The 26,697-nt window shown below is 53.2% G+C and overlaps 9 protein-coding genes across 9 annotated transcripts; 4 read left to right on the plus strand and 5 right to left on the minus strand.

The window, feature by feature from the left end:
• Positions 1 to 1,483: 1,483 nt before the first annotated feature.
• NCS54_01060900 (Hypothetical protein) lies at positions 1,484 to 2,884 on the plus strand (the record flags this gene model as incomplete). The annotated part of the gene is made up of 1 exon (XM_053155912.1): positions 1,484 to 2,884. One exon carries the CDS (start codon positions 1,484 to 1,486, stop codon positions 2,882 to 2,884), a length of 1,401 nt encoding a protein of 466 aa, XP_053011887.1.
• Positions 2,885 to 3,208: 324 nt separating this feature from the next.
• Positions 3,209 to 4,024, plus strand: NCS54_01061000 (Hypothetical protein; the record flags this gene model as incomplete). Its single annotated transcript, XM_053155913.1, has 1 exon — positions 3,209 to 4,024. Exon 1 carries the CDS (start codon positions 3,221 to 3,223, stop codon positions 4,022 to 4,024), a length of 804 nt encoding a protein of 267 aa, XP_053011888.1. The 5' UTR covers positions 3,209 to 3,220.
• Positions 4,025 to 4,358: 334 nt separating this feature from the next.
• NCS54_01061100 (Hypothetical protein) lies at positions 4,359 to 4,703 on the minus strand (the record flags this gene model as incomplete). The annotated part of the gene is made up of 1 exon (XM_053155914.1): positions 4,359 to 4,703. The coding sequence occupies one exon, from the start codon at positions 4,701 to 4,703 to the stop codon at positions 4,359 to 4,361; it is 345 nt and encodes a 114-aa protein (XP_053011889.1).
• Positions 4,704 to 8,941: 4,238 nt separating this feature from the next.
• NCS54_01061200 (Hypothetical protein) lies at positions 8,942 to 10,771 on the minus strand (the record flags this gene model as incomplete). Its single annotated transcript, XM_053155915.1, has 4 exons — positions 8,942 to 9,051; positions 9,107 to 9,251; positions 9,304 to 10,673; positions 10,726 to 10,771. The coding sequence occupies 4 exons, from the start codon at positions 10,769 to 10,771 to the stop codon at positions 8,942 to 8,944; spliced, it is 1,671 nt and encodes a 556-aa protein (XP_053011890.1).
• Positions 10,772 to 11,760: 989 nt separating this feature from the next.
• NCS54_01061300 (RNA helicase) lies at positions 11,761 to 13,624 on the plus strand (the record flags this gene model as incomplete). The annotated part of the gene is made up of 2 exons (XM_053155916.1): positions 11,761 to 13,080; positions 13,130 to 13,624. The coding sequence occupies exons 1-2, from the start codon at positions 11,806 to 11,808 to the stop codon at positions 13,622 to 13,624; spliced, it is 1,770 nt and encodes a 589-aa protein (XP_053011891.1). The 5' UTR covers positions 11,761 to 11,805.
• Positions 13,625 to 16,930: 3,306 nt separating this feature from the next.
• NCS54_01061400 (Hypothetical protein) lies at positions 16,931 to 20,381 on the plus strand (the record flags this gene model as incomplete). The annotated part of the gene is made up of 6 exons (XM_053155917.1): positions 16,931 to 16,964; positions 17,092 to 17,173; positions 17,240 to 18,566; positions 18,613 to 18,823; positions 18,876 to 20,092; positions 20,148 to 20,381. 6 exons carry the CDS (start codon positions 16,931 to 16,933, stop codon positions 20,379 to 20,381), a joined length of 3,105 nt encoding a protein of 1,034 aa, XP_053011892.1.
• Positions 20,382 to 20,626: 245 nt separating this feature from the next.
• NCS54_01061500 (Hypothetical protein) lies at positions 20,627 to 21,571 on the minus strand (the record flags this gene model as incomplete). The annotated part of the gene is made up of 1 exon (XM_053155918.1): positions 20,627 to 21,571. Exon 1 carries the CDS (start codon positions 21,470 to 21,472, stop codon positions 20,627 to 20,629), a length of 846 nt encoding a protein of 281 aa, XP_053011893.1. The 5' UTR covers positions 21,473 to 21,571.
• Positions 21,572 to 22,369: 798 nt separating this feature from the next.
• NCS54_01061600 (Hypothetical protein) lies at positions 22,370 to 22,762 on the minus strand (the record flags this gene model as incomplete). Its single annotated transcript, XM_053155919.1, has 2 exons — positions 22,370 to 22,581; positions 22,645 to 22,762. The coding sequence occupies 2 exons, from the start codon at positions 22,760 to 22,762 to the stop codon at positions 22,370 to 22,372; spliced, it is 330 nt and encodes a 109-aa protein (XP_053011894.1).
• Positions 22,763 to 25,054: 2,292 nt separating this feature from the next.
• On the minus strand, positions 25,055 to 25,689 carry NCS54_01061700 (Hypothetical protein; the record flags this gene model as incomplete). Its single annotated transcript, XM_053155920.1, has 2 exons — positions 25,055 to 25,351; positions 25,429 to 25,689. The coding sequence occupies 2 exons, from the start codon at positions 25,687 to 25,689 to the stop codon at positions 25,055 to 25,057; spliced, it is 558 nt and encodes a 185-aa protein (XP_053011895.1).
• Positions 25,690 to 26,697: the final 1,008 nt, after the last annotated feature.

The following is a 26,697-nucleotide window of genomic DNA, read 5'->3' on the forward strand; positions in this document are numbered from 1 at the left end:
AGCATGGATATGCCGAGGAGGAAGGCACGGCATCTTGTCCAAACATGTACGAAGCCGAGCCAATCGTTACTTGATCGTGTGCTGTTGATGGCTCTGTGAGAGGCGGAAACGTTGAACTCGTGGCTTTTAGTCCGAGTGCAATGGAATCTCTCTTTATCTCGTACAAGAATGACGTGGTGGTTTGACATGGAAACGGTACGTGGAAATATCAACACTTGGACTGTAGATATGAACTACTAATAAACAGACTATAAAGTCAAGATCATCAACTCTCCCAAGAGGCAGATCAAGACCTGTCTCTTGATGCAACATGCCGTTGCACCAACCTTCCCGTCCCCAAGACTTTTCGGTAACGCTTCTGGAACTGTCACCAAACTGATAGATGCCACCAAGAGCAAACCCCGGATCGTGTGCCACCCTTCGATAAGCGCTTGACATCTGACAATAGGCGAGAGAGATGGGATGGAATGTCACTGGTAAGCCCTTTATTGTTTTGGGCAGGTTGTCCACCTCAGCCTCAAGGTGTCAGCAAAGCACTAATCGTTTGGAGCGTTGTTTTGGCTCGCGTAAGCCAAGACTAGTTTTTCGCATTTCGTTGCTGACGACCGACTTGGTAACCTCAGCGAACTACGCATCTCTTCCACCCACGCGTTTCATCTACAGGCGGGTAGATAACCGCAAGCATGTCTGACTGGATGAGACTATAGGTAGGCTCACTTGGTTGTTTGAGATGATGGGCGAGCGCGGCATCGAACCCGTCTGCTTGCTTGGCTAGCCAGGCCATGGTATCACTATCAACTAATACACAAGAGAGCAAATGCCCGAGATGGCACAGAAACGTTTACCCACGGGCCGGCTGCTAAACAAGAGGCAAACACAGAATGCCAACGCATCGCCAAGTTGCACAAATCTTACCCCCTTGGCTAGTGCTTCATCAAGGTCAGCAAAGGAGACACAGCCACGCGGCGAAGGAGCAACAACCAAAACCTCATTCAGCATCTAGACTCAAGTCGTCATCAGCACGGAGCCAAATACTGCCGGGCTTAGCGGCAATGCGGTTGGTTATCCTCGTCCGTCGTCTTTTGACAGGGCTGATGGTACGGGCGGAGGTCACGATGCCCGGACCATGATAGCGCCGGGCTGTGGGCAAGAGTCCTCCTTTTATTGGGTCTGCTTGTGAAATGGATGCTACACTGTTGTTGGGGACTTCCTAGTCCATGCCAAAATCTCATGTCAGATTTTTCATTTATGTGGACGTTTTTGGTCAAGTCAGCCTTGGAGGTTGATAGTGGCTCTGGAGGGTTTTCGTATACGGGCTGGAGATTGAGATGGACATCATATATAGTGGGAATCTTTAAGCTATCGTTTTGTTCAGACTGCAGATCTGTTCTCTTCAGCTTCTTCTATCTCTTCCTCTGATTCGGAGCGATTTACAGCGAGTTGTTTCTACATTCACCTTTATTTGCCCATTTCACGCAAAACCATGCCCTCCAATACCTCTACCGTGGCCGAACTGGCCTCCGGTATCGAGAAGACGGCCATTTCTACCTCGAGAAAGCCTCACCTCGTCTTCGCCGCCGCTCCTGCCGATGGCCACACCAACCCCCTGGCCAGGATCGCAGCAGAGCTCGTCCGCCGTGGGTTCGAGGTAACCTTTATCGGCGGAGCCCAGTTCGAGGGCCTCATCAAGGGCACTGGCGCAGAGTTTGTGCCTCTTGCTCCCATGTTCAACCCCAAGATGGAGGCGGAGCGTAACGCTATACCTGCCGGTATCCCGAGGGTGCTCTACGACATGAAGTACATCTTTATCGGTCAGACTCCTGAGCGTTGGAGGATCCTCAAGGAGGTTCTTGAGGGGTTGAAGGCCAAGGACCCTGAGCGAGAGGTCGTCATCGTCCCCGAGACCTTCTACATGGGCGTTAACCCCCTTTCTCTTGGTGCCCCTCTCCCCAAGGGCTACACCACCAGGCCCAAGGTGGTGAACCTGCACGTCGTGCCCTACATAGCCACCAGCATCGACACAGGCCCTGGTGGTCCTGGTCTTCCTCCTGACTCGTCCGAGTCTGGAAGAGCACGAAACCAGTTGCTCAACCAGATGATGGTTGCAGGTCCCTTTGCCGAGTCCATCGCCTACCAGGACGAGATCCTCAAGGAACTTGGCACCACAGAGCTCCTCGAACCCCAGCTACCCTTCCATCACTGGATGCTCATCCATGATGTGACCCTCCAAATGTGTCCCCCGAGCCTCGAGTACCCCCGTTCCGACATGCCCTCGAACGTCAAGTTCGCCGGTTGCCTAACCCCCAAGCCCATCCCCGCCAACTTTGTCTATCCCACCTGGTGGGACGACGTCCAGCGAGGAGACCGCCGCATCGTCGCCGTGACGCAGGGTACCGTCGCCCGAGAGTACACCGATCTCCTCATCCCCACGATCCAAGCTCTTGCCGACCGTGACGATCTCCTCGTGGTGGCCATCCTCGGCATGAAGGAGGCTAGCCTACCCGCCGACGTGGTCGTCCCCGCCAACACAAGAGTCATCGACTACCTTCCCTACGACGTGCTCCTCCCTCACGCATCCGTGTTCGTCATGAACGCAGGCTACGGGGGCTTCCTTCACGGCGTGACAAACGGTGTACCCCTGGTTCTCGCGGGCGAGACAGAGGACAAGCCCGAGATCGCCATGCGCGGCCAGTGGAGCGGTGTGGCTGTCAACCTGCGCACCGGACGGCCAAGCCCCGAGCAAGTGAGGGCCGGCGTGGAGACAATTCTCGGAGACGATAGCTTCAAGAAGAGAGTCGAGGAGATTAAGATTGAGAATGAGGCTATGAATATGTTCGACGTGGTTGAGAGGCAGATCTTGACGGTTGGAGAGGTGGATGCTTAAAGGGGGGGTTTATTAGGCGTATTTTTCATGATTAGATACCGAGCATTATTCTAGCAAATTATATGAGCAATTCATTTTCAGGTTTATACAGTAGTGTTACATCAATTATTGTGCATATGCATGCATTAAAATCTCTCCGCTCCTCCGTCTCCCACCAACATTTCCTCCGCGCCAGCTCCGGTCCCAGCGGAGCACGGCCCCTCTTGGACGCCGACGGCAACGGAACGCCTCCGGAAGGGGCCCGTCTTGGCACTGGAGGCTCTATTTCTTCTACCAAATTCCCCTTTTCTAGTAAAAAGCTGAGAGAAAGTAAACTCAAATAGCAAAACCGACATCATGGTGATACCATCCATGGATGTTCTCAGCTCGGCTGTGGCCTACTCATCATCCCCCTTGCCGACCCCTAACGAGGCGGATCCACGACTCATCATCCTGCTGGCATGGATGGACGCCCGAGACTCACACATCGAAAAGTACATCGCCCAGCACCGAGTCCTCTACCCAAGCTCCGCGATCCTCGTCTTCCGCTCCAGCCTCAAGCTATACATGCAGCCCTCCTTACGCCGTCGTCTCTTTTCCCCCGCGGTACCCATCCTCCAAGACCTCGCCAAGACCTCGGGAGACGAGCCAAGCTTCTTGCTACACATCTTTTCAAACGGTGGCGTCAGCTCTGCCGTGACGCTCTGGGAGCTCTGGGAGGAAGCCCTCGGCGGAAAAGATGTTCCTCGGCACGTCGTAGTGATGGACTCGTGCCCGGGCGTCTTCCACTGGAAGACCAATCACCACGTCCTCTCGCTGGGTCTCCCCTTCTGGGCGTCACCTCTTGTCTGGGCATTCCTGGCTGCTGCATGGGCGTGCTATATACCCTGGGGACGTGTGGAACCGCAGGAAGCCAACGCCTTGGCTCTCAACACGGCGGGGAGGATTGCCCGCGAGGTGAGGAGGGTGTATCTATATGGAGATGGGGATCAGTCAGTGATGTGGCAGGATGTCGAGAAGCATGGAAAGCAGGCCGAGAAGATGGGAGCAAGTGTCAAGATGGAGATGTTTCCAGGGGGAACGCATGTTACTCACGCGAGGGTCGACGGAGAGCGATACTGGAGAGTTGTCAAGGAAATGTGGGAAGAGAAGACAGGGTGATGAGCCTTACGTTGAAGTTTCTTTCTCCATCTTCTTGCGGAGTTGTATATGCTGATATATTTGGGTATCTTTGCCCCAAAGGGCCCATTCTCCTTTCTTTCCTCTTTCCTTTCTTTCCCATACTCCTTTCGAGTCTTCCTTGTGCCGTAGTCGTGACAAGGTTTAATGTTCCATTCCAGAAACGTTGGTGTAAAAAAAGGCCAACCATGTTGCGCTAGAACGCATTCCCAGGCCAATGATGAGCGCCATTAGAAAACTTGCCCAGCAAGTCAAAGATCCAATTCCAAAGAGAAAAACCGCCAGTTTCGTGATTCGTACATCATCAGTCGATTAATTAGGTGCGCTGCTTCTTGCTCGCCTCGCCGGCTTCCTCGGCAGCGCCCCTCTTGCTGGGGTTGCTTTTGCCGGGGTTGCTCTGGTGAGAACTCATCGAGTGCTGAAAAGAGTTCCCCGCCGGAGCCAGCGCCTCGTCGAGGTCGCCGATGCCCTCGTCCTCGTCGGCGCACGTGTTGCATTCCTGGTCAAAGTCGTGCTCCTCGACGTGGATGCCGCGCGAGCACTCGCCAAAGCAGCCCTTGTTCTTGGCCTCGAGGCAGGAGAGCTCCTGGGTCAAGTCTGTCCAGGTCTGGGGCGTGCCGCAGCGCGTGCAGAGGCCTTCAAAGACGACCATGCGACACATGGTTTTCTGGTGGCCAGCAGGATGGCCTACCTTGGTCTAGCCTGAGTTGCGAGAGTCAGTGGGCAGGGAAATGGTTGAATTAGACCCAAGGCAGCTAACCTGATGATCAGACGTTTTAGCCCCTCGTTGAGGCAATCAGCTTTTTTTGATCGCGCAGGAGAGAGAAGGCTTGAGAGAGAGATTTTGTCTCAGGGAGTGATGATGCGAACGAAAAAAAAAAGAGGCCACGAGTTGTCCGGACGGGACGGCGAAACAAGACGGACAGGCAAAGCAGGCAGCTCAAGGATCAACGGTGATCAAGGCCAGACGCGAAAAGGCACTTGTCATATTTTTTGGGGCCAAGAACGCGCGCGGTATCGATTCGTGGGTCGGGGTCTTGTGGTCTGGTCTGGTGGTGGTGGTGGTGGTGGTGATGGCCCACAGGGAGACGAACAGTGGAGAGAGAGAGAGAGAGCCCGGTAGTGACAGTTGATTATTCAATTGATCAAGACGGAGATGAAAGAGTAAAGAGACAAAAGAAGCAGAAATTGAAATTAAAAAGCATGCATCGTTCGTGCTCATCACTTGTAGGGATGCCTCGTCGACGTTAGTTTCCCCAATGAATGTGTAAGAAGGAGGAATTGATCTAGCGCCTCTTCTCAGGCGGCATTAGAGAGCTGGGCTACTGTACGTTCCGCAGCCAGTCGCATCACGTCAACACCACTTGCACAAGCTCGCCCTCTCGCCTCTTCATCTCGTCTCATCGGCTCCTGGCGACAAGCTTTCCCGCCAAGTCATGTCAAGCTTTTTGCCCATCGCTGCTTGAACTGACGGCCGTTCGTCCCCTCTCTCACCCCTCACTCTTACTCGAACCGAACGCCTTCGTCTCGTGTTCTAGACCGGAGCGCTAGCCTCTTGAGGAGTCTCCTGGTCGAGAAGCCTCTGGCCGTACCGGTGTTTCCGGAACATGCCGTCTCTCTACCGGGCTTCATCATGATGGCCCTGGCATGACTACTTGTCACCGTTACAGTACTGTACTCGTCTAGCAACTCATCCAACATGACATCTCATATATCCATGCTCAAAATATCCGCCCTTGTGTAACACAACACTCGCCACCCCCTGCTACCCCAAGAGACTACCCGGCCGAGGCATCGGCATCCCAATGATCAGCGCCAACCGTCGCCCGCCTCCCTAGAGCGGGATCCCGTTTTGCCCGTCCATCCTTTTTACTGGTACCCGTATCCCCCCAGCCTCCTCCCCCCGGCAGCCAGCTTCCGCCGTGCGGTGCGTACCTGGCGTTCGGTTACACCAGACCAGCTCCAATACGGATGTCCCAGGCGCCGCTAGCTCTTGGACCATTTCGTCGCGTCAGTGCTATCTTTGGCGATCGTCTTTGCAGTAGATGGGGTGCACGGTACTCAGTGGTACTGTACAGGTCGCGGTTCAACACCAGGTGAGACGCCACTGCGGACTCCAAAACATCAGTGCTGATTACTGTGCTGGCCGTGCACCAGACACACCGAGAAGAGACGAGACTAGATGAGATGAGGATTGGAAGCTATGGCTCTGCCTCCAGTAACATCATCCCTGTCACAACCGCCAATATAAGTATATGGGTTAAGCTTCTCCCAAGCAAGGCTAGAGGTCAGGGCTACTCGACTTAGTGCTGAGGGTTAAGGGGGGATGCCTCAACTCCTATACTTCCCATCTCAAGTTCCGTTGAACCGCATATTATCGAAATGATATCACATTGCGCTGTTCTATTTCATTCTACTCAAACCATCCTATAACATTCCCAAACCCCACGCTTCAACATGGATACCTCGACTCCCATCCGCGTCGCTCTCCAACACTCCCTCATCCCCAACGCTATCCCTCAACGCCTTCGAAAAAGGCAAAATAAATTTCGGGTCCAGCCCGCCTGTAGTATTCGAGCTCCCTCACACGTCTCTCAGTGTTGGTTTCGTTTGCCACCCTTCTGTAGCGCAAGATTTCTACTCTCTCCTGGGCTTCATCCCGTTCTCTTTGAAACTCGTCTCGCCCCGATCGCACATGATCTTCAACGTTGGCCAGAGTCTGCCTCAAATCGGATGTTTCGTCTGTGGCAAGTGACCACGATACCGTCTAGGTACAGTAGTAGCAAGATGCGCTGGATACCCATATGATGCGTTCAGTTCTGGTGGCCCTCGTTCTCCCCGTCCAGCGATGGCAGGTCTGGCACCGGTATCTACTGGTTGCTCTGAGCCGAGCTCGGTTTGATATGGGCACAAAATTCGCGTTAGTGGCGTTGTCATGGTTGACAGCGAAGTTGATAAGCTCAGCCGTAAAGCTGGCCCTGTTGCGCCTGGCCGCAACGTCTCGAGGCCGGTGCATGTGTGGCCCTGGTCGCCGGTAAAGGAAATCCCTGAACTCATCGTCCATCAATCGTTCTGCTTCAGCCATCCGCCTTGCTGCCACAGGACCCCAGCGGTTTGCAACAGATTCATTGTCTAAGCCCATGGCATCCACCAGTGGAGGCAAAGGGCGTTGCTGGATAGGTCGATCAGGCGTCGTAGGTGCAGGCGGGACAACCTCGTCGGGTGCGTCAACATCCTCCGGGACCTCTTCCTCAGGTGTGTGCTCATCAACTGTGACATCGTTGTCAGGCGTGTGCGCCATCTCAGAAGCATCCTCATCCAGGTCGCGCATGAGATCTTGCACATATTCTTCTATTTGTGCTTCATCGGCGGTTTCCTAATCCATCTGCGACCAGTCATGGGTATCTTCATTGTTTGGTCCATAGTCGGGGTTGGGCTCAGACATGGCGGATAGCGGATAACGAGTGCGAGTAAAAGAATGCCGTGGTATAAGGATAGGCGTAACGAGCGGCGATAAGTGTCGTGATAACAAAGATGTTCACGTCGACAGCGTAAATAAAGACTGGAGGTTTGCTTGTCTGAGGTTGCTCATGCGGGTCAATGTCTTGCAGGTAGAAAGGAAGAGCAGTCATTAACAGTTCGTCCCAACGTACCTACCTACTTGACCAGAGAGGCGGGCAAGTAAACATGGCCCAGCTAGGAAGGCGCTTATCCAAGTACCTACTCCGAGTGGCAGAGACACAAGTTAATAGATTGTTTATCCAAGATCTATATCAATCAAGTTGTGGAGTTGGACATCACCCCTGAAAACACAAACTTCACGGCAGCGATAATGTGAGCTGGATAAATCCGGTTGTATATAAAGCCTATGCTAAGCAAGCAAGTCAACTGATGTACAAGGCAATCAAATCCCCAACTCCGTTCCCCCACCGCCACCAAAAGTACATGTATACATTCCCTTCCTCATGGCATGCATGCAATGTCAGAAACGGGTCGTGGAGCTAAAGTCAAAACCCGGAAAAAACGCAGACGATAGCGAGAGGGCAGATGCAGATGCAGATGACGACGACAAGGCAAGGCGCATAGGTACATAAGTATAGAAACGATGAATCCACTTGCAAGAGAAGACACGTTTGTATCATCCAAGACGCACGAGTCGAGTTGGTTGCTTCGAAAAAGGGGCCAGCAGATAGACACAACTGAACCGTTCCAGGTTCTGAGCTTTGTGGCGATGGCTTGCAAGCTCACGAGGCACAAGCTCAAACGTCATGTCATGAAATGAATCCAATCAAAAACTTGGCTCACTGCCTCAAGGCAAGAAATACCACGACTGGAGTCGCAGCTTTCAGGATGTACGTCATGCTCATGTCCGAGGTGCATCAGAGGTCGCGAGTCATCACCAACGCGTTAGTCGTGAGTTGCCAAGGTCGGCATTCCCGCGTCCATCATGCTTGTTTGTTTGTCTGTGGTTTGGAAGTAGAGCCGCCAACTGTAGCGAGGTCTGTGGTCCTCATCCGTGGAGGCATTCAGCATCTGCTTGAGTTTTCGGCAAAATAAGAACGAGCGAGGCCAAAGCAGGACAACCATGGACGTCGTCCCCACTCATGAACCTCAGTATTAATGTCGTCAATGGTCGGGTCAAATGGTATACGTCATCAAAGAGTCTGGACCTTGAGTCGAAGGGATCCTCAAGAAACGAATAGGGGTGCTGTACAGTCGTGGGTCTCGTCAACAGACTCTGAGGAGCAGTCCAGAGAAGAGTCAAAGGGCGTCAGAAGGATGCATCGACGTCAATCAAACCAGGCATCTCAGATGGTGCACTCGGTCCGCGGCATTGCGGACGAGAGCTCGATCAAGGTCACCCAAGCATGAGAGCGTGCAGTTGCCAACAGGACATCACTATGCCCCAGGTGCAGGAGCCCCGGCAGGGGGGGCGCCTTGTCCGCCCTGTTGCTGCTGGTACATCAGGGACTGATACCAGAGCGCCACGTAGTTCTGGTAGCCACCGTCTGTCGTCTTGTTAGTTGCTGATCCTACAAGTAAAAGGAGCGAGGAGTAGCTTACATTGGGCATAAGGATCTTGCTCGTCACCTGAAGCTGCTGGAGCAGGCTGGTTAGTAGCAGCACCGGATCCCTGTTGAGAGTAGTTCGGCCGGTCGAGGTCCTGGTGTCCACGGCCGCCGCCACGGCCTCCACTTCCCTTCTGGCGCTGTCAAGTTGTCAGTTACGATACAAACATCAGGCATGTGTCCATCACTTACCACAGCGTCCACCTTTTCGTCAATGGCTTGCTTGGCTCGAGCAATGCTATCGCGCGTGCCAATCAAGGCAATCTCCCTCTGGGTTTCGCCAGGATTTGTCGACTGTGCAACGTTGATCTTGCACCCGGTGCTGTTTTGCATCTCACGGATAGTTTCACCACCCTTGCCTATAATCATACCTACTGCATCAGAAGGCACATAGATCGAGTCGTTGATCTTGTCGGGGCCACCGGCGCCGCCCATGTCTCGCGGAGGACCATCATGTCGGCCACCACCTCCTCCTCCTCCTCCCATCCTCTTAGCAGCGGGCGCATCTCCCCGGCTGTCGCTATCGACAATCTCCATGATAAAGTCCTTCGCTCGAGCAGCCGCCTCGCGGGTGCCGATGAGGTTGACAGGTCGTAGTCCGTTCACGCTCTTTGACTCGCCTACAATGTTGATGTGGCAGCCTGATCGCTCCTGGAGGTCTCGAATGGTTTCGCCGCCACGTCCGATAATCAATCCAACAGTGCGATCAGGGACCATGATCTGCATATGATCTTCTCCCTCTCGAAGAGCCGCTGCGCCGCCCTTGTTAGGATCACGAGGCTTGTCAGGGCGGTTAAGGGCACCCATTCCACTATCGTCGATAATCCGGTTGATAGCTTCCTTCACCTCGGCCCGACGATGTCGCGGGCCAGAAATCTTGCATTGTCGGAATGGACCGCCATCGGTAGAGGTCAAGAATTGCACTCGGCAGTTCGACTCGGCTTCGATACGTCGGAGGTTTTCTCCCTGTCGACCGATGATAAGACCGACAAGGCTTGATTCGATTTGAATAGTTTCAGAATTGTCATCACCCCCTCGAAGAGGAGACCTCTCTCGTCCGTTTCCTCCTCGAGGAGAGAAATTTCGACCACGGGGGCCGGGGGAATAAGAGCGATCCCGATCGTAGTTCCGGCCATGACCCCCACGGTCGCCACGTCGTTCATCGCGATATGGGTTCACACCATCGCGAAACTCATCGCGAGCGGGAGATCGTGATCTCGACCGTTTGTAGCCTCGATCGGGGCCTCGCGAGTCAGAGGCGTAAACGAGCGGGCGATCGTAGGATGCCACACCCTTCTCGGCCGCGAACGCCTTGGCTTGGGCAATAGCATCGGCAATGCTCATGGTGCCAGAGTTGACCGGTCGGATCGAGCTCAGGTCGACGTTTCCGCTTGATGCTGGGGCGGGTAGGCCACTGTATCCAGGAGCGCCATAGTTGCTGGCGCCAGGAGGGGGCGGTTGGTATGCGGACGCGGGTTGAGTGGACGCGGGTGGGGGGTAGGCCTGGCTGGGTGCGCCAGGAGGAGTCTGAGTAGGGGTCGTTGCTGGTGGGCGCTGCGACGCTGGGAACAAGTCAGTCAGAAAACTTCATACAGGCGAGTCTGAGGAACGTACCAAGCGCGGCCAGAATACTCTGGATGTCAGGGCGTGGTTCCGCCATTTGTGCGATCGGTAAAGCAGGAGAGTGAAGCTGAGAGTGTCGTGTGGCTGATGGAGCACGCGAGTAAACGGTGGGCAACTCAGCGAGGTGAGAAGAATTAATATCAAAGCCTCGGGCAGGAAGAGCAGACAAAGGCGACAGCGAAACAAAGACGCTCAGTATAGGTGATCGCAAACAGTCGACGGATCTGCCGGGGTCACAATTTTCGTAGGTGACAATGAGGTCAAAGACTTTGCGCGGACCGAGAAGAAGGCGTGCACAGACGGCAACGTGTCGCGGACAAGATGGTACGGTCGCCTATTGAAGGTTCACACTGCCGCGATGCTAAAGGAGTGTGCGGTTTGCGCTCGCGGTTGATGTCTTGGGGAGGTTGAGCGCGGGCAGGTGACGGAGGAAGGAAATCTGAGTGGGAAGGAATAGTCGAGATGACCCAGCCAGCGCTCGAGGTAGGTACCTTGCAGTGCAGCCTTCCATTTTGCTGAGGCGGCGTGACTGCGCACTAAACTATAATTGGAAATCGCGCCTGGTGATAGCCCTGGTCGCCCTGCTCCCTTTGGAGGGCCTCACCGGTTGATATTGTCAACTGCTCCGACCTCCTTTGAGCTTTGACCTGGGCACTTGATCACTTGACTCATGATTACGTCAAAGAGACTGCATGGTTACTCTCACTATTGATTTTCGCATAGTACTTTTGTATCTTCAATGTCTGGCTTCTCTACGATTCTCACTTGCACATTTTGGCAAATCACCTGACCCAGCCCGCAGGCGTTGGTTTTGGTTTCTGCGTCTGAAGGGACGCAGCGCTAGCACAGAATAGGCAAGCGCAAAGCAACATTTGCCGCTGGCCCACTGCGGGGAGGGTCACTCAGCAGAAGGGGAATTGTTGTAACCTTATTCGCTCCTTCCGCCCTAATGGCAAAGGAACGGAAAAACTTGTATGCGTTATCCAGGACTTTTTTTTGCGATAAGAAAATATTTCCAACAGAGCCAGGCGAGGAGAGCAGCTGCAAATCACCACCGTACGCGCAACCAAGATGGATTTCACTGGAAGCAAGAAGCGCAAGTTCAAGGACGCCAATGGCGTCAAGGCGACCAACGGAAAGAAGTCTGCCCCCAGTGTTCCTCAAAAGTCAAAGAAAGTCAAGCGCGCCGAACCTGAGCCCCGCGAAGAGCCCGAGATCGAGTCTTCCAGCGACGAGGAAGATGAGGACGAGGTAGAGGACAACGAAGAGAGTGATGAGGCCGATGAGGAAGAGGATGACTCCAAGTCGGGAGATGAGGACGAGGAAGAGGAGGATGATGGCAAGGAGGACAACACAGATCTCCCCGACGGTGGACAGCTCACATTACCTCCCGTCGCCAGTGCCGAAGCTCAATCGTTCGAGGAGCTGAAACTTTCCGACAAGACTATGAAGGCGATCAAGGAGATGGGCTTCACCAAGATGACGGAGATTCAGAGGAGAGGTATTCCTCCTTCGCTGGCTGGTCGCGACGTCCTCGGAGCGGCCAAGACTGGTTCTGGAAAGACTCTGGCTTTCTTGATCCCTGTCGTTGAGATGCTGAGCGCTCTCCGATTCAAGCCCCGCAACGGAACCGGTGTCATTGTCGTCTCTCCCACTCGTGAGCTGGCGCTCCAGATCTTTGGTGTTGCCCGCGAGCTCATGGCCCACCACTCGCAAACATACGGCATCGTTATTGGAGGCGCAAACCGTCGCGCCGAGGCTGAGAAGCTCTCCAAGGGTGTCAACCTTATCATCGCTACTCCTGGACGACTGCTCGATCACTTGCAAAATACCCCCTTCGTTTTCAAGAACCTCAAGTCTCTTGTCATTGACGAGGCGGACCGAATTCTTGAGATTGGTTTCGAGGACGAAATGCGACAGATCATCAAGATCCTTCCCAAGGAGGACCGACAGACCATGCTCTTCTCTGCCACTCAGACTACCAAGGTCGAGGACTTGGCGCGCATCTCGCTGCGCCCCGGCCCTCTGTACATCAACGTGGACGAGGAGAAGCAGTTCAGCACAGTCGAGGGTCTTGAGCAGGGCTACGTTATCTGCGAAGCCGACAGACGATTCCTTCTTCTGTTTTCGTTCTTGAAGCGCAACATTAAGAAGAAGGTTATTGTCTTCTTCAGCAGTTGCGCGTGTGTCAAGTACCACGCCGAGTTGCTCAACTACATCGATCTTCCCGTCCTCGACCTCCACGGTAAGCAGAAGCAACAGAAGCGAACCAACACCTTCTTTGAGTTCTGCAACGCGAAGCAGGGTACTTTGATCTGCACCGATGTCGCTGCCCGTGGCCTCGATGTAAGTATTGCTGGATAAATATTCTCGACAGTTCACTAACCCGCGACAGATTCCTGCCGTTGACTGGATCGTCCAGTTCGACCCTCCGGATGACCCTCGCGACTACATCCACCGTGTTGGTCGTACTGCTCGAGGCAGCAATTCCAAGGGCCGATCCCTCATGTTCCTCCAGCCCAGCGAAGTCGGCTTCCTCTCCCACCTCAAGGCAGCCCGCGTCCCCGTCGTCGAGTTTGACTTCCCCAAGAAGATCCAAAACGTGCAGTCTCAGCTTGAGAAGCTCATCAGCCAGAACTACTACCTGAACAAGAGCGCCAAGGACGGTTACCGCAGCTACCTGCACGCATACGCGTCGCACTCGCTGCGCAGCGTCTTTGACATCAACAAGCTGGACTTGACCAAGGTGGCCAAGAGCTTTGGTTTCTCGGTGCCTCCCCGAGTGGAGATCACGCTTGGTGCTAGCATGAGCAGGGACAAGAAGAACCAGGGTCGCAGGGCGTACGGCAGCCAGCCTCGACAGGGCCGAGGCGGCAAGTTTACCAGGTAGAGAATACGGGTACAGCTATAAAAGTCGGAGAATGTTAGAGTAGGCCGGTTGGAAGACTCTTAGCACGGCGTTAGGGTATGCAAAATGTAATGATTGTACCTACCTAGATTCGGTCGCATCATAGCCATGATGTTTCGTTGCTCTTTAGTGCCTTGTGTCTTTGCTGTGCTATGTTCACTTTCAGGCCCCAGGTCTTGTCCGCATTTGTTCAGGGATGATTGGGACGTGCTTTGGGCAATTGACTACAGCAACTAGTTGCATGATTGGTGGGACATGTTCGCATCCAAATACACCCAATGCCTAGAGGATTGAGATACAAAAGAGGGTAGAGTCATGGTTGTGCAGGCAGCTTCTGCAGACCATCATGGCGTCAGCAAGTAGACCACGTCTAAGACTCGCATTCTTTAAAGTAGTCATTTTCTAGTTACATAAAAGCTTAGTTCCAAATTCATTATTTTCCTTGAAGCCAACCCAACTGATGCAAGGCAGCCAGGCCAGAGGCAAAACATCTAAGAAGGTTGGCAAGGCGGCGCTTTGTTTAGATGGCCATGGGAAATAATACCCGTATTCCATAACTCGAGATCTTTGTCCTGTTCTTTCATGAGATGCCAAGCTCTTTGTTTTAACCTAATTCAACATCACGTTCTAAGAACATTGACCCAGTTCAGACCTTGTACCTCTCTAGTGAAAGAATATATATTATACACTTTGTCCAAAACGTTCTTCACTTTTTGATTACGCTGAATCTGATAGCATCACCATGTGCATCCGACTCGTCGATGTCTACATCTGTGGCCATTCCAAGGTCAGGCGTGTCATACGGTGCGGCCAGCAATTGAAGTGCAATGGCAGTCAAGACATTAAGACGCGACTCGATATAAATTGCTGGTGGTGTGATGCAGTACAGACGCAACCCCGCTCTTGGTTCCGTTCAGCAAAGAGGATATACTTGATGGCCAAGTTCAGGATAATGGCGTTTTGTAGATGATGAGTAGTGCCAAGACATGGTACCGGCGACGGGCAGCAGTTTTGGAGCTATAGAGCACCTCATGGAGAACTCAATCTTAGAACAACTTAAATAGCATATGTTTAATGGAAAACAACGAGCTTTCATTTGCCATTGGCGTGACATTTCAAACGTAGCACCAGATCAACCCACTAACAATGTCAACAATCTCGTAAACTTCCCTTGGCCAAGACGGAAAAGTCAAAGAAGGCGAGCAATGGGCTGCTCGTATCCAACCGGAGGGCTCGGCAAACGCCAAAATCATCGGGCACGAGGCCACCACCACAGCGAGATTCACTTATTGGTCCGGGCCGCGTCACGGGCTTCAAGCTCGCTCCTTGAGTCCGAGTCCACGTCACTTTTTTTTTGTCCCTTCCCGGGGGGGTTAATAGCTGAGGCTCAATAGCTCTGGTGAGGGGAGGCTGTTACGAGGTGTCGCATGGCTTGCAGCACACATAACTGCCGGCTGTTCCCCCCCGTTTTCCCCGTTCGATTTTACATATTGATTATGCGTGTCTTGGAAAGAATCAGGCTGAGCTGACGGAAGCCATCTGAACCACCATCTTTCCATTCATCACCTCACATTCAAGTCGTCATCTTGGCCTTGTACCAGTTGCCTTTCTCTCGCGTCTGGACCCTACACAAAAGCGCAGCAGCCGATCATGAATTGTTGGACTTGGCATACAACCTGCTCATCATCTGCATCAAGACTTTGAAGTGATTCACATCACCGCTTGGCACATACATCATCTATTCATCTTCAGCATTGAGCTGAAATAATTCGTATGTCTCTCTCCATCTTGGCTGTCGATCTGACTCACACAACCATAGACAAACTTCAGGTGCAAAGAGCTACAACCTCAATGTGCACCAAGGTTATAATCGAGCACCGCTGTGGCCACCGCGTCCTGCGTGGCAACACGCGATGCTACAAAGACGACTGCCCCGGCAGACGTGAAGACATCACCAAGGTCGAGGACGATTGCGCTCAGTGCGAGGGTAAGACCGGGCGCTGGAAGTCGACCAGGTGGTGCGGTGTTGGATGCTGCGTCTGCCAGTGAGCACGCGATACGGGAGATGAGTGTCCGCCGGTAAACGGAGATCAAGACGGAGAACAAAAGGCAGACGGACTTTCGGATAGTTGAGAGGGATCCGGTCGATTAGGTAATGGGTAGAACAGGAAGCCTCGAGAGTCTCAAGACATGACGATACCAGGACAGGACTGGCAGTTCCTAGAGCACATATTTGGCACTTTGTGTATAGAATTGAGTTGGCCAACACCAAAACTCTCACTCAGCCGAATTGATATACTTGATGCCCACCTCAATATCAACCTCCGCCGGTAACCCGCAGCAAGTACAAGCTCTACACGGACTCTCCTCCTGCTAGTGCCGGCAATCTGCAGCAACAGGGAACTTGTCTGTGAAACATCCCGTGAGATGACGCTGCAAGCAATCAAGCCCTCGTGCCCCATGTCGTCGGGTTCGTCCACTTCTTCTAGAACGGAAGTGGACTTGGGATGAAAAATCCAGCCCGCCAAATGAGAGACAGGTGGTGGACGAAGGACGCACCTTAAGGCGGCGCTAGGCCCCGCCGGCCGTTGGCGAGCTGGCGGGGGGGCAGAAGCAAACTCCGGCATGATCCATCCCCGCCCTGGAGCTGACTGGACTGGACCCGGACCTGGACCTCGGAGTTTGATTCTAGCGAGTGAGCGACAGGGGTTCAAGGGGTCCAAGGCTGGCCATCCATCCAATGTTGCGTTGCATCCAGAGCTGTCCAGGTTCCAGGTTCCCATCCTGGATCAATGGATTCCTTCCCCCAGACTCACGAGGTCTTACCTGCCCTAATTAGCAACCATGGAGGGTCGGCTGCCAACTGGAGGGAAGGACAGGCGGTTCGACGGCCCAACAGCCCTGTCAAGGGCCTGAATATAGGCAGATTTTGCCCACTTTCTGCCTGCCTCCAGGCCAGTAGCCCAGGTAGAGGTACTAAAACATCCTGGGATGTTCCTGCCCACCGCCTGCAGGCCCGCGGAGGCAGGTGCCACCTGGGCAGGCACTTGGAGCTAGCCATCCACCATCCACATTGGATTGCGCCCAGCCCAGCCATGTCTTCGGTTCCTCCACTTTCGAGCTTCCACATCCCGCAATCATCACCATCTTCCCACCGCGCGCTCGAAAATTCATAATACGATTACCACCCCGTCCCGTGTTCGCCTCTTACTGCGCCCTCCCGCCGCTTGTGTTACCTTCTTCCGCCCCCCGGCGCCTGCTTGACCGTCTGGTCTCTCCAGTGACGCCATGGCTAAGAAGGCTCGCCAGAGAATCAGCTATGGTGAGAGCTCCTCCCCAGCGTCTCCCAGCTTCCAGTGACCCCGCTCGCCGAGACAAGGTCCTGGAATCGGCTTCAAACCGATGGATGCGCTAGATGAGCTGGCTCCGAGTCCTAACATGCGCTGCAGTCCTCGAGAACGCCAAAGCCTCCGCTGGCGGCCATCGACTTGGTGTCAATGGCCTCGCGGTAGACACTGACAATGCCATTCTGTGAGCTCTCTCCTCGCAATCCCCCAGCCACCTCTAGGCTTGGAACTAATATCATGTTCCGCTCAGTTACTCGGGTGGCCGAGACGGCATTGTATGCGCTTGGGATCTGAACCTCGACCTCAAAGGCCGCAGTGATGTCGTCGACTCGACCCCCGCCTCGGACGAAAAGAAGGACGACAAGAAGCCGAAGCACACGACCAAGTTCCGCGCCCAAACACACGCCCATATGCACTGGGTCAACGATATTGCCCTCGCCCATAATAATACCGCCCTCGTCTCTGGCTCTTCCGACCTTACTGTCAAGATCTGGCGACCTTACTCGGAGGAGGATAATACGCGCGCTGTCACGATAGGCGAGCATGCCGACTACGTCAAATGTGTGACAACCCCGCCCCAGGATATGGGCTTGAACTGGATCGCTTCCGGTGGCCTTGATCGCAAGATTTGTCTATGGGATCTCAATGGCGCAGGCAAAACGCTCGAGATCGACGTCAAAGGTGAGGAGATTGCCGAAAAAGGCTCGGTATATGCTCTTCGAGTTGGCCGGAACATTATGGCTAGTGGTGGCCCTGAGAAGACTATACGCCTGTACGATCCCCGAACAGGTTCAAAGGTCTCCAAACTCGTTGGCCATGTCGACAACATCCGCGCCATTCTTATTGACGACGCTGGCGATACGATTCTAAGTGCTAGTGCCGACAAGACGATCAAGTTGTGGAGTGTCAAGAATGGTCGATGCATGTACACCTTTACCATGCACGACGAAAGTGTTTGGTCGCTTTTCTCAGACGATCCTAGACTAGGCGTTTTCTACAGTTCCGATCGTTCAGGCCTTGTAGCCAAGACTGATGTACGGGGTAGTCTCGAGGATATGGACGACGGTCTCAGTCTTGCTGTGGCACAGGATCATATTGGTGTGGGCAAAGTTGTTGCCGCCGGAGGTCATATCTGGACTGCGACAAACAGGTCCTCAATCAACAGATGGGAGGATATTGATACCAGTGTCAACATCCAGCTTCCAGAGTCATTCCGACATCATAGGGCCACGTCCAATGCCTCGAGCAGGCCACGTGAGGCCTCTCCTCCGACTGTTAATGGGACGTCAAAGAAGGAGATCCCCGCCGATTCCATCCTGCGCATCTCAGCAGCGGCCACAATGCCTTCGCGTAGCGCTCCGGACCCAGATTCTAACACTATCACGGAAAACACTGCACGCAAGGGCTCAGAGGTTGTCCTAGATCAACCAGAGCCTGAAGTCAAGCCTATACATGATCAGCCCGAAGAGACCATCGAGGGTCAGTTTGGTCTGCTTAAGCATAGATTGCTCAACGATAGGAGACGAGTTCTGACATTGGATACTGCCGGCGACGTTCTTCTGTGGGATCTTATCAAGGTTGGCTATACAACTCTTTGCCAGTGATTTTTGCTAACTGTTGTAGTGCAAACCCATTCAAAGTTTTGGAAAACAGCATTTGGAAGATGTAGAACACATCGTCAATACTGTGGAGGCTGTAGCACCGTGGTGCTCAATCGATCTCAGTTCAGGCAATCTCACTGTAGTGCTAGAGCCATTCAACTGCTTTGATGCTGAAGTATATGCCGACGAGCTCGAGCTACCAGACACGAGCGAGTTTCGAGAGGACCAGAGAAGTAAGTATTATTGCACAAATTTGGCAACTAGACAAGACTAACCCTCGCGCAGTAAGCCTCGGAAAATGGATCCTTCGATATCTCTTTGCCGACCTCATCGACGAAGAGATCAGGAGAGACGAGGCATACCGTCAAACCATCAACGAAGGTGTCGAGGCGAGACAGGCAGCGGCTGCTTCTGCCCCTGATGCTGCACCGCTATCAATATCCTTGCCGAAGCCAGCAGTACCAGACTGGGACAATGCCGATCAAGTGACGCCCAAGCCGAACCTGTACCCAAACACTCCCGGCTTCGGTATTGGCCTGGCAACACCGGGCCCCAGCATCATGTCGGGCCCTAACAGCTTGCCCGGTGTCCCTGAGGACGCTGCTTCAAGCCCCATGAGTCCTATAGAGAAGAGAGCATCACACGTCAGTCGACCATCAACAGAGAAGGAAGACTATTTCACAAGCCCTTTGCAAATGCTCGAATCGGCTGTTAAGGCGGCAAGTCTGGTGTCGGTCCCGGGGCAGGACAAGGACAAGGACAAGGACAAGGACAATGCGGATTCCAAGAAGTCTATGGACGGTGACAAAGAGAGGGCCGACAGTACAAAATCCCCAAGCACGCCCTTCGGTAAGAAGAAGTTTAGGATGTCGTTTGGCACCAAGAAGCTCGCGCGTTCGGCGTCGCAGGCGACACAGGAGAAGCCGGCGATTGTGGAGGAGAAAGCAGAGGAATCCGAGTCCTCTTCGGTCCATGAGAAGGAAAAGGAGGTTGACGACAGCTTCCTCGGCGTAATTCAGAAAATCCGGCAAGGGTACGACCGGCAACTAGTCGAAACTCCCGAAAAGGTAGTCGAGACGAGCGTGACACCTAGTCTGCCTAACGATACACCCGTGTTGAAGCTTCCTCCGGGAACCAAGGTGGTGATTCAGGAGGAGACGTCGGGCGGTAGCGCAAACCTCTACCAGGGCACAGTGGAAGATATTGGCAAGGACGCAGACCTTATTGAGCAGAAGGCACCCATGTGGCTCGGTGAGGTGCTCCTACACAACCAGGTGCCCATCAAGGAACCGGTCAAGGTATCTTTCGTTCTGCATCCGATGGACGACAGTCTTATTGCCATCACTGCCACGGATGGTAACAACAGACTAAACGCAAATCGCATGCTACGGGTCAGGAAGATTCTCGCATACATTGCCGAGAGAGTTGAGCCTCCACTGGAAGAGGGTGAGGAGGAGACGCTCAAGCCAGAGGAGTACTTGGAGCTGTACTGCAACGATCAGGTAAGTCAAGCTTGTTCTGACTCTTAGTGACGGAGATGATACTAACATTGTTCAGCTTCTATCTCCCGTTACGACTCTGGCCACCCTCAGAACACATCTTTGGAAGGGAGGTAACGACATCGTCCTCTACTATAAGTCCAATGGCAAGAAGGAGATTCGACCTTTCCCTCCCCCTCCAGAACCGAAACCGGCTGAGCCTGAGGAAACTCAGGAAAGCTCGGCTACGGAAGAGACAGACAACAATGCCCAGGCACAGGCACCAGCTCAGCCGCAGACTCCAGCTACCTGATCAGCACAACTCATTGGTTGTCGTGTGTTAGGAGCCCGTTTTGGTATATCCCCAGCGAGTTGATTTATCGTATATACATTTATATACAGAGGTCAGGTGCCCCAGAGGCGTAGTAGATAGCATTAGCGCGAAAAACAAGCATCTATTCCCCATTTTATACCATCCAGCCCTTCTCTTGACTCCTTGCTTGCTGCGTCATATCATACAGGTATAGGTCTAAACGAGATTTTGGACATGATCTGGTTTCATGCCAGACCAGACATGGTGTTGATGGCCCATTGGTAGCTCCCCAGGAAGATGGCGCCTCCGATTGAGATCCATGTCACGCGAGGAGCAATACCGGCAAAGAATGGCCGGATACCCTCCTCTCGTGCCATGCGGCCAAAGACCTCTGCGACTGAAACTCTCTCCTTGGACAACATAACTCTTGTCTTGAGCACATCGAGCGGTGTCGTAAGTGCTGCAGAAAATCCGCCCGCCATGCTGCCGTAGAGGGCACTCTCAGCTCCAGTAACCTCACGACCACCACGACGGCGGCGACCCCAAGCCTTCATGGCCTCCCACAGGGGGAACTGAATCACGGTGAATGGCACCTCGCGGAAGACCGTGATGCCCCAGCCACGGTATAGCTCGCGCCACATGGAGACGAAGCCGTGGGTCGAGTATTTGGAGAGAATAGCGCGGATAGCTGCGCCTGAGGAACCACCGTGATGACCGGCCTGAGCACGTTGCTTGACGACCTCTGTCGGAACTCGCACGGCGCAAGCAGCTATCTCTCCAGCGCTAGCAGCGGCCATATGGACGAGGGGATTCCTCCACCTCGAGACGGGAGTATCATCACCCTTCCTCGCGAGCAGACCCTTGACACCCTCGTAGGTGCAGAAGAAGAAAGCAGCCCCAGGGGCAGATCCGACAATGGCGGAACCGATACCGCGGTAGATACCATGAAAACCGCCCGAGGGGAAGAAACCGGCCGAAGACTGTAGACGAGTCTTGAGGGTATCGAGAGGGAAGAGGGAGAGGTCGACGGTGGTGCCGGCGAGCGCACCGGCGAGGAGGGCGGACTGGAAGGACGGGTGAGGAGTCGACATGGCGCCGGCGACTGGGGGGTTTGCCGTCAGAGGGAAGAAGAATGCAAGGGCTAGAGAAGCCCCGGAAGGAGGGGAAGAAGCGCAGAGGCGGAGGTTGGGACGGATTCCTCGGAGGTTATCACCGAGACCGGCGAGGAAATAAATTGGGATCGAGGTTCGAGCTAGTGAGGGGTTGCTTATCGATAAAAGCGGGAGTGTTGCATTGGCGTTGTCCTACCCTGGAGAAGAGAGTCATGGGGAGGTTTTTGGGCGAAATGTCTTGTTTGAGAGGAGATTAATTAGTTATATATGGCAAGAAGATATTTTTGAGGCCAATTTAGCTAATTTAGAAAGTTGAGAGGCTATATCTTGACATCGGGATAACATGGTTGCGAGGGATTCGACTCTGCAGTCTGTCCCTAGAGAGTTCAGGTAAAGGCACCAACTGATCCCTAGAACTTACAGAAAGGTAACTTCAATAACGAATTAAATAGCCAGCCTCTCTTTTATGACACCCGATTCCACTATATTCTTCGCATTGGATCGAGAATGATGCTGTAATTTGTTATTCCTTGGCTCGGCGAATGACGGTGGTGGTTGGCATCGCATGTAGAAGCACCCAAAGCTATTGACGATGTGAGAAACCATGCGCAATTGAGCTTGCCATACCAATGAAATACCATGTCACGCCACGAAGAATGGAACTCTGGTGGTATTAAAGGCGTACCAACATGACTGTTCCCTTCAATGCTCAATAAATGTATGCATCAACCGCCTCTCAACGACCAAACGACAGGGCATGAGTGATGATGGTAACCCGATCAATGGTGAATCGCGATATTCAGACTGATGCTATTACAACCTCCAACTCCAATTCATGAACAACCTTGTTAGCCTTCCTCCCCAATGAACTCCACATCACATGTTATCCCTCATGCTCGTACCAGCCTTGGACGTCTCCTCAGCAGCCCTCTTAGTCCTCTCCTGCAAATCCTTGGCAGGCTCGTCAGCAGACCGGTCCGCCTTGACGGCCTCTTCGCTGTCGGACGCGAGCTCGGGCTTCCAGTGGCCTGTTCCCTTCTTTTGCTTTGCGAGGGAGTCTTGCTTGTGCTTGTCAAAGTCTGTGTCTGCTTTGGGGTCGAATTGTCAGCGGCGCGCTTTTTATTTTTTTTGTCAGGTATAGGGAAACGTACGCGTCGATGACTCCTTGAGTCCGAATCGCGAAGAGGTAGAGATGAAGAAGCCTCGTCCTAGGACGATCCTGCTGGCGTGCGCCGAGCGCATTGCCTTGATGGACCTCGCTGACATCATCTTGTTGAAGTTGTTTGTATGTACGTCGCGTGTGTTGTAGGTCGGGATTATCTCCGAAAGGGCGAATTAAGATGTAATTGGCAATGAAAATGAAGAAGAAGAGAAGGAATCATCATCTGCAGCAACGAGGCGGCAGCCATCCAAGCTTAATACCTCTTCGGGCGCGTTCTTGACGTCTTCGGTGGAGAGAGGGGACTTTACACGTCCGTGACGTCACCATCATCGTCACTCTTCATGGAGGTTTAGCTCGGGCCAATCGGGGACAGATCGATCGTAATTGTTGCCGAGGATAATGGAAGCTTCGATTCGGTGATGCGCTTGAGTTCTTTTTTTGTTGAGCCGACGCTAATTGAGCGTGTTTTTTCCTACGATGATCGTGATGATGGAAAGCTTGGTTTTGACATGTGGGGGATGGACATGTTCCCTATTGACCAGGCAATTGTTCCATAGCCAGGCAAGGAGTATCTTTCCAGAGTCCAATCCCTTGTTGAATGATGAAAGCCATTGACCAGATCAATTGTTAATTCATCACCCTGTAATGGCCTGATGAATTGCTTGACTGCTAATGTCAAACCTCATACTCCACGAGATATCAAAGGGGGCAGGGTTTAGCTCATGCTCCTCTTAGAGCTCATGAAGATGGTGATAAACAATGAAGAGATATTCTAATAAAAGTAAAATGTACTTATTTTATTCATTATTGTATTATTATTATTGTTGCTGTATTATTGTATATACCTTTGTGGCTTCCTTTAGAGAACATATGATAATACTCTTCACCTTCACATGTCTTTCATTTTCACAACACCAACACATGCAACACCAAGACTCATATACAAGCCAGTGACAGTGACGGTGGCCAAGTCACAGTTCAGTCATAGTGAAATTCACAACAAATGGCAAGATCAAATGTTTGAACAATCGTGTATTCTCGTCTCGCAGCTCTGAAGCCGCGTCGTCGCAACCAGACAGCGCCAATACCCAGTTAACAATAGCCACACATTGCAGTCTACCGCTGCAGTGCAAAACCAGGCACGAGGGCCTCCGTAATCCCAAAAACCATCCCAGCAACTAAACTTAACTGATTCTGATCATGTCATTTCCCACCACCCAACACTCCAGATGCTTGCGAAGGCGAGACAAACATGTAACAAGTAAAGAAAAAGCCGTCTTCCCTGGATGAGACGAGACAGACCAAGCAAGCAAGCCAAGCAACGCTCCCAAGCACTCCGTCCCCCAAAGCAAGATGAGCCCACGTCCATTCCGCTCAAGAAGCCCGACCAATATCAAGTAAGAAAACAGAAACAGAAAAAGAGGACAAATATATAGGCTGTCCCAGAATGGTACAAAGAAGGATGAAAATGGGCAGAAATGGACCTTTTTCCCGTTCATTTGCAGCAGCGGGATCAAACCGAAAATTCGACCAACTCCCCGATGGTTTCCCAGAGATTTTCCATCCCCCTTCAAAGGGATGGCATTGTTGTTGTAGTAGTTGTTGTTGCAAAGCACCGACACCGTTCGTCTCAATCCGATCCTGACCACCCCGCCCAAAAGATATTTCCCAGATGCGACCGATCAAAACACCCGTAAAGACCCCGCTCGTGAAAAGCACTCCTTCTATGTTGTTCTTTTTCTTCTTGATGACTTCATGAACCCATGACCGCGATGAGGAGAAGACATTTTGGTTAGTATAGGGACGCCAACCCTGCGTCCCTTGTGTAAAAGCAAAACAGTTGCCCATGCCGAAATCAGAATCCCGTCCGCGTGCCGTCAAACACCGATGCAATGTCGTCTTGAAATGCAAACTCCGCGGATTAAAAAACGCCCCGTTCGTGTCAGACAGCCTCAGCTTGCGAGGCGGACACCCAAACCCTAGGTATTTGATTTGTTGCAAAAAACAGAAGTGACCCAAGCCGAAAATGGTATCGATCTTTCTCATGCCGCGCCAGTTGTATCCTCATTGAAACTTGTCGGTTGAAACAAGGGGGGTATGTTGATTAAGGATGTTTGTACAGGTGAGGTAGAAATGTGAGTGATGGATGTGGTAGTCGTGGTTGTCGTAGTGTTGGAGCCAACAGCGAGGACCACCGCGTCAAGCGGAGATCCACAGCCTCGAGGAACCCAGCCCGTGAGAGAAGATGATGCCAAAAATCAAGCCTCAGCCGTTCGGTGTGCCCGCCAAGATGAACAGTTGCCAAGAACGAATGGACATAGTTTACAGTTCAAGATGCACCTCCGGAGAGGCGACACGCGGGCCAACCCTGCAGTGGTTGCAGGGTGGTCCGGAACCATTTACCATCCGCGGAGCGGCTGTTGCATCCGGCCGGGTGACACGGATTGGGGAGGGCTCGACATGGTGATGCCGGTAGCTGGGTTGATGATGGGGATGGCATTGCGGCCACGGGTGGCCGAGGGTTGGTGGAGCTTGAGGCTGGACTGTTGGGTGTGGAAGCTAGGAGGGATGAAGGCGGGGGATGTCGAGTTGAGTGAGAAGCCAGGAGCAACAGTGTTGACGTGTTGCGTAGGAGAAGAGTCGGGAGAGTTGCTGGCTAGTGAGGATCGCTCAGATGAGCTGGAGATGGAGACCAACTGCCAAGGGTGAGTCAGAATGCGAATGCGAATGCGCGTGCGACGGTGCAAGATTGCGCTGCGCCAGGATAACTCACGTCGCTCTCGGTCAACAGACCGGGGCAGAACTCCATGTCGTCTTCGAGGTCAAAAGATCGGCTTGTCTCAAACTTGTTGCGGAAGGCAGACAGTGATGCCGACTCGTTGAGCTCCTTCATGCTGCGGACACCTCGGAACTGGCGCTGCGCATTCTGGGAGACGGACAAGCGGGGAGCTCTGCGATTTCGGCCGCCATGGTGGTTGTGCGACACGGGAGCAGGGTGCGCTGGGTGAGCGTTGTAGTGGTAGTATGCAGACATTATGATTCTGTTGTCGCGTGATTGCTTTCAAGATGTGTTGTCAATGTCCAAGGCGTCTGGGTGAGATGTGACTGCGCCAAGTTGGAGAGTCGTGGAGGGGAATTCGGAGTTGGTGCGGGATTAATTGAGTCGAGGTATAAACACAGACACCAAGTATGTGCTTGAGCAAGTCGTCGTTATCGCCGTTGGTGATGGACAGATAAAGTGCGAGGCGTCACAAAGGGGAATATCGTCTTTTTGGATCAAGATGCAAAGAGAAGCAAGTTTGTTGGGTCAAGTATGTTTTTGGAGGATGGGGGAGAATTGTGGGAAGTAGAGCGAAGCGAAGCGAGGCGAGGAAGGTACGAGGGGTGAGGGTGCGAGGTGACGGCTGGCTTTGATAAGAAGGTGCTGAGTGTGGGAGGACGCAGGACGCACCGGGGACGGCGGGCGGCGGGTTTTGTTGGTTGGGGACGTTTAGACAAGGGGATCCACAAAGTATCCCACTAAAATCCACATTTAGGACCCACCCGAACCGCTTGCCGGACAGGGAGATGAGGGTGGGCCCCAAATTTAGCGAATCACTACCCGCAAACGCCCGCCCCGCCTGCTTTGCCACCTTGTTATGATTGGGTTGACGTACAGGGAGCTAACTCTCTCTGGGACTAGCATGTGCCACAGTGTAATCTTGGTGGCATGCTAACAGGCCACCCTTGTCCCTGCCGGGAGGGTTGCTGAAGGCGGCACAGTGTGGAGTCGAAACCTCTGAACGGTGTCGCTGGTGCATCCAAGGGCTGGTCAGCTCCATCCTCTGCTAGCAGCCATTGTTGACGATACCTGGACTTCGCGGGGCTGGTATGCACGACGTGCGGTATCCGAAACCCAGCGGCTACCCGACCTCGTGCCAGGCCATGCCCTCCAACTCCGGCACGCCCAGTGCCAGGTCGACGCGGCCGTCTCGGGGTTCCCCATTCCAGTCTTTTGTCACTTGACCGCACCCAGCTTGGCCGAAGCGTGCCCCCAGCACAC

Source organism: Fusarium falciforme, chromosome 8, assembly GCF_026873545.1.
Source record: "Fusarium falciforme chromosome 8, complete sequence".
Lineage (NCBI taxonomy): Eukaryota > Fungi > Ascomycota > Sordariomycetes > Hypocreales > Nectriaceae > Fusarium > Fusarium falciforme.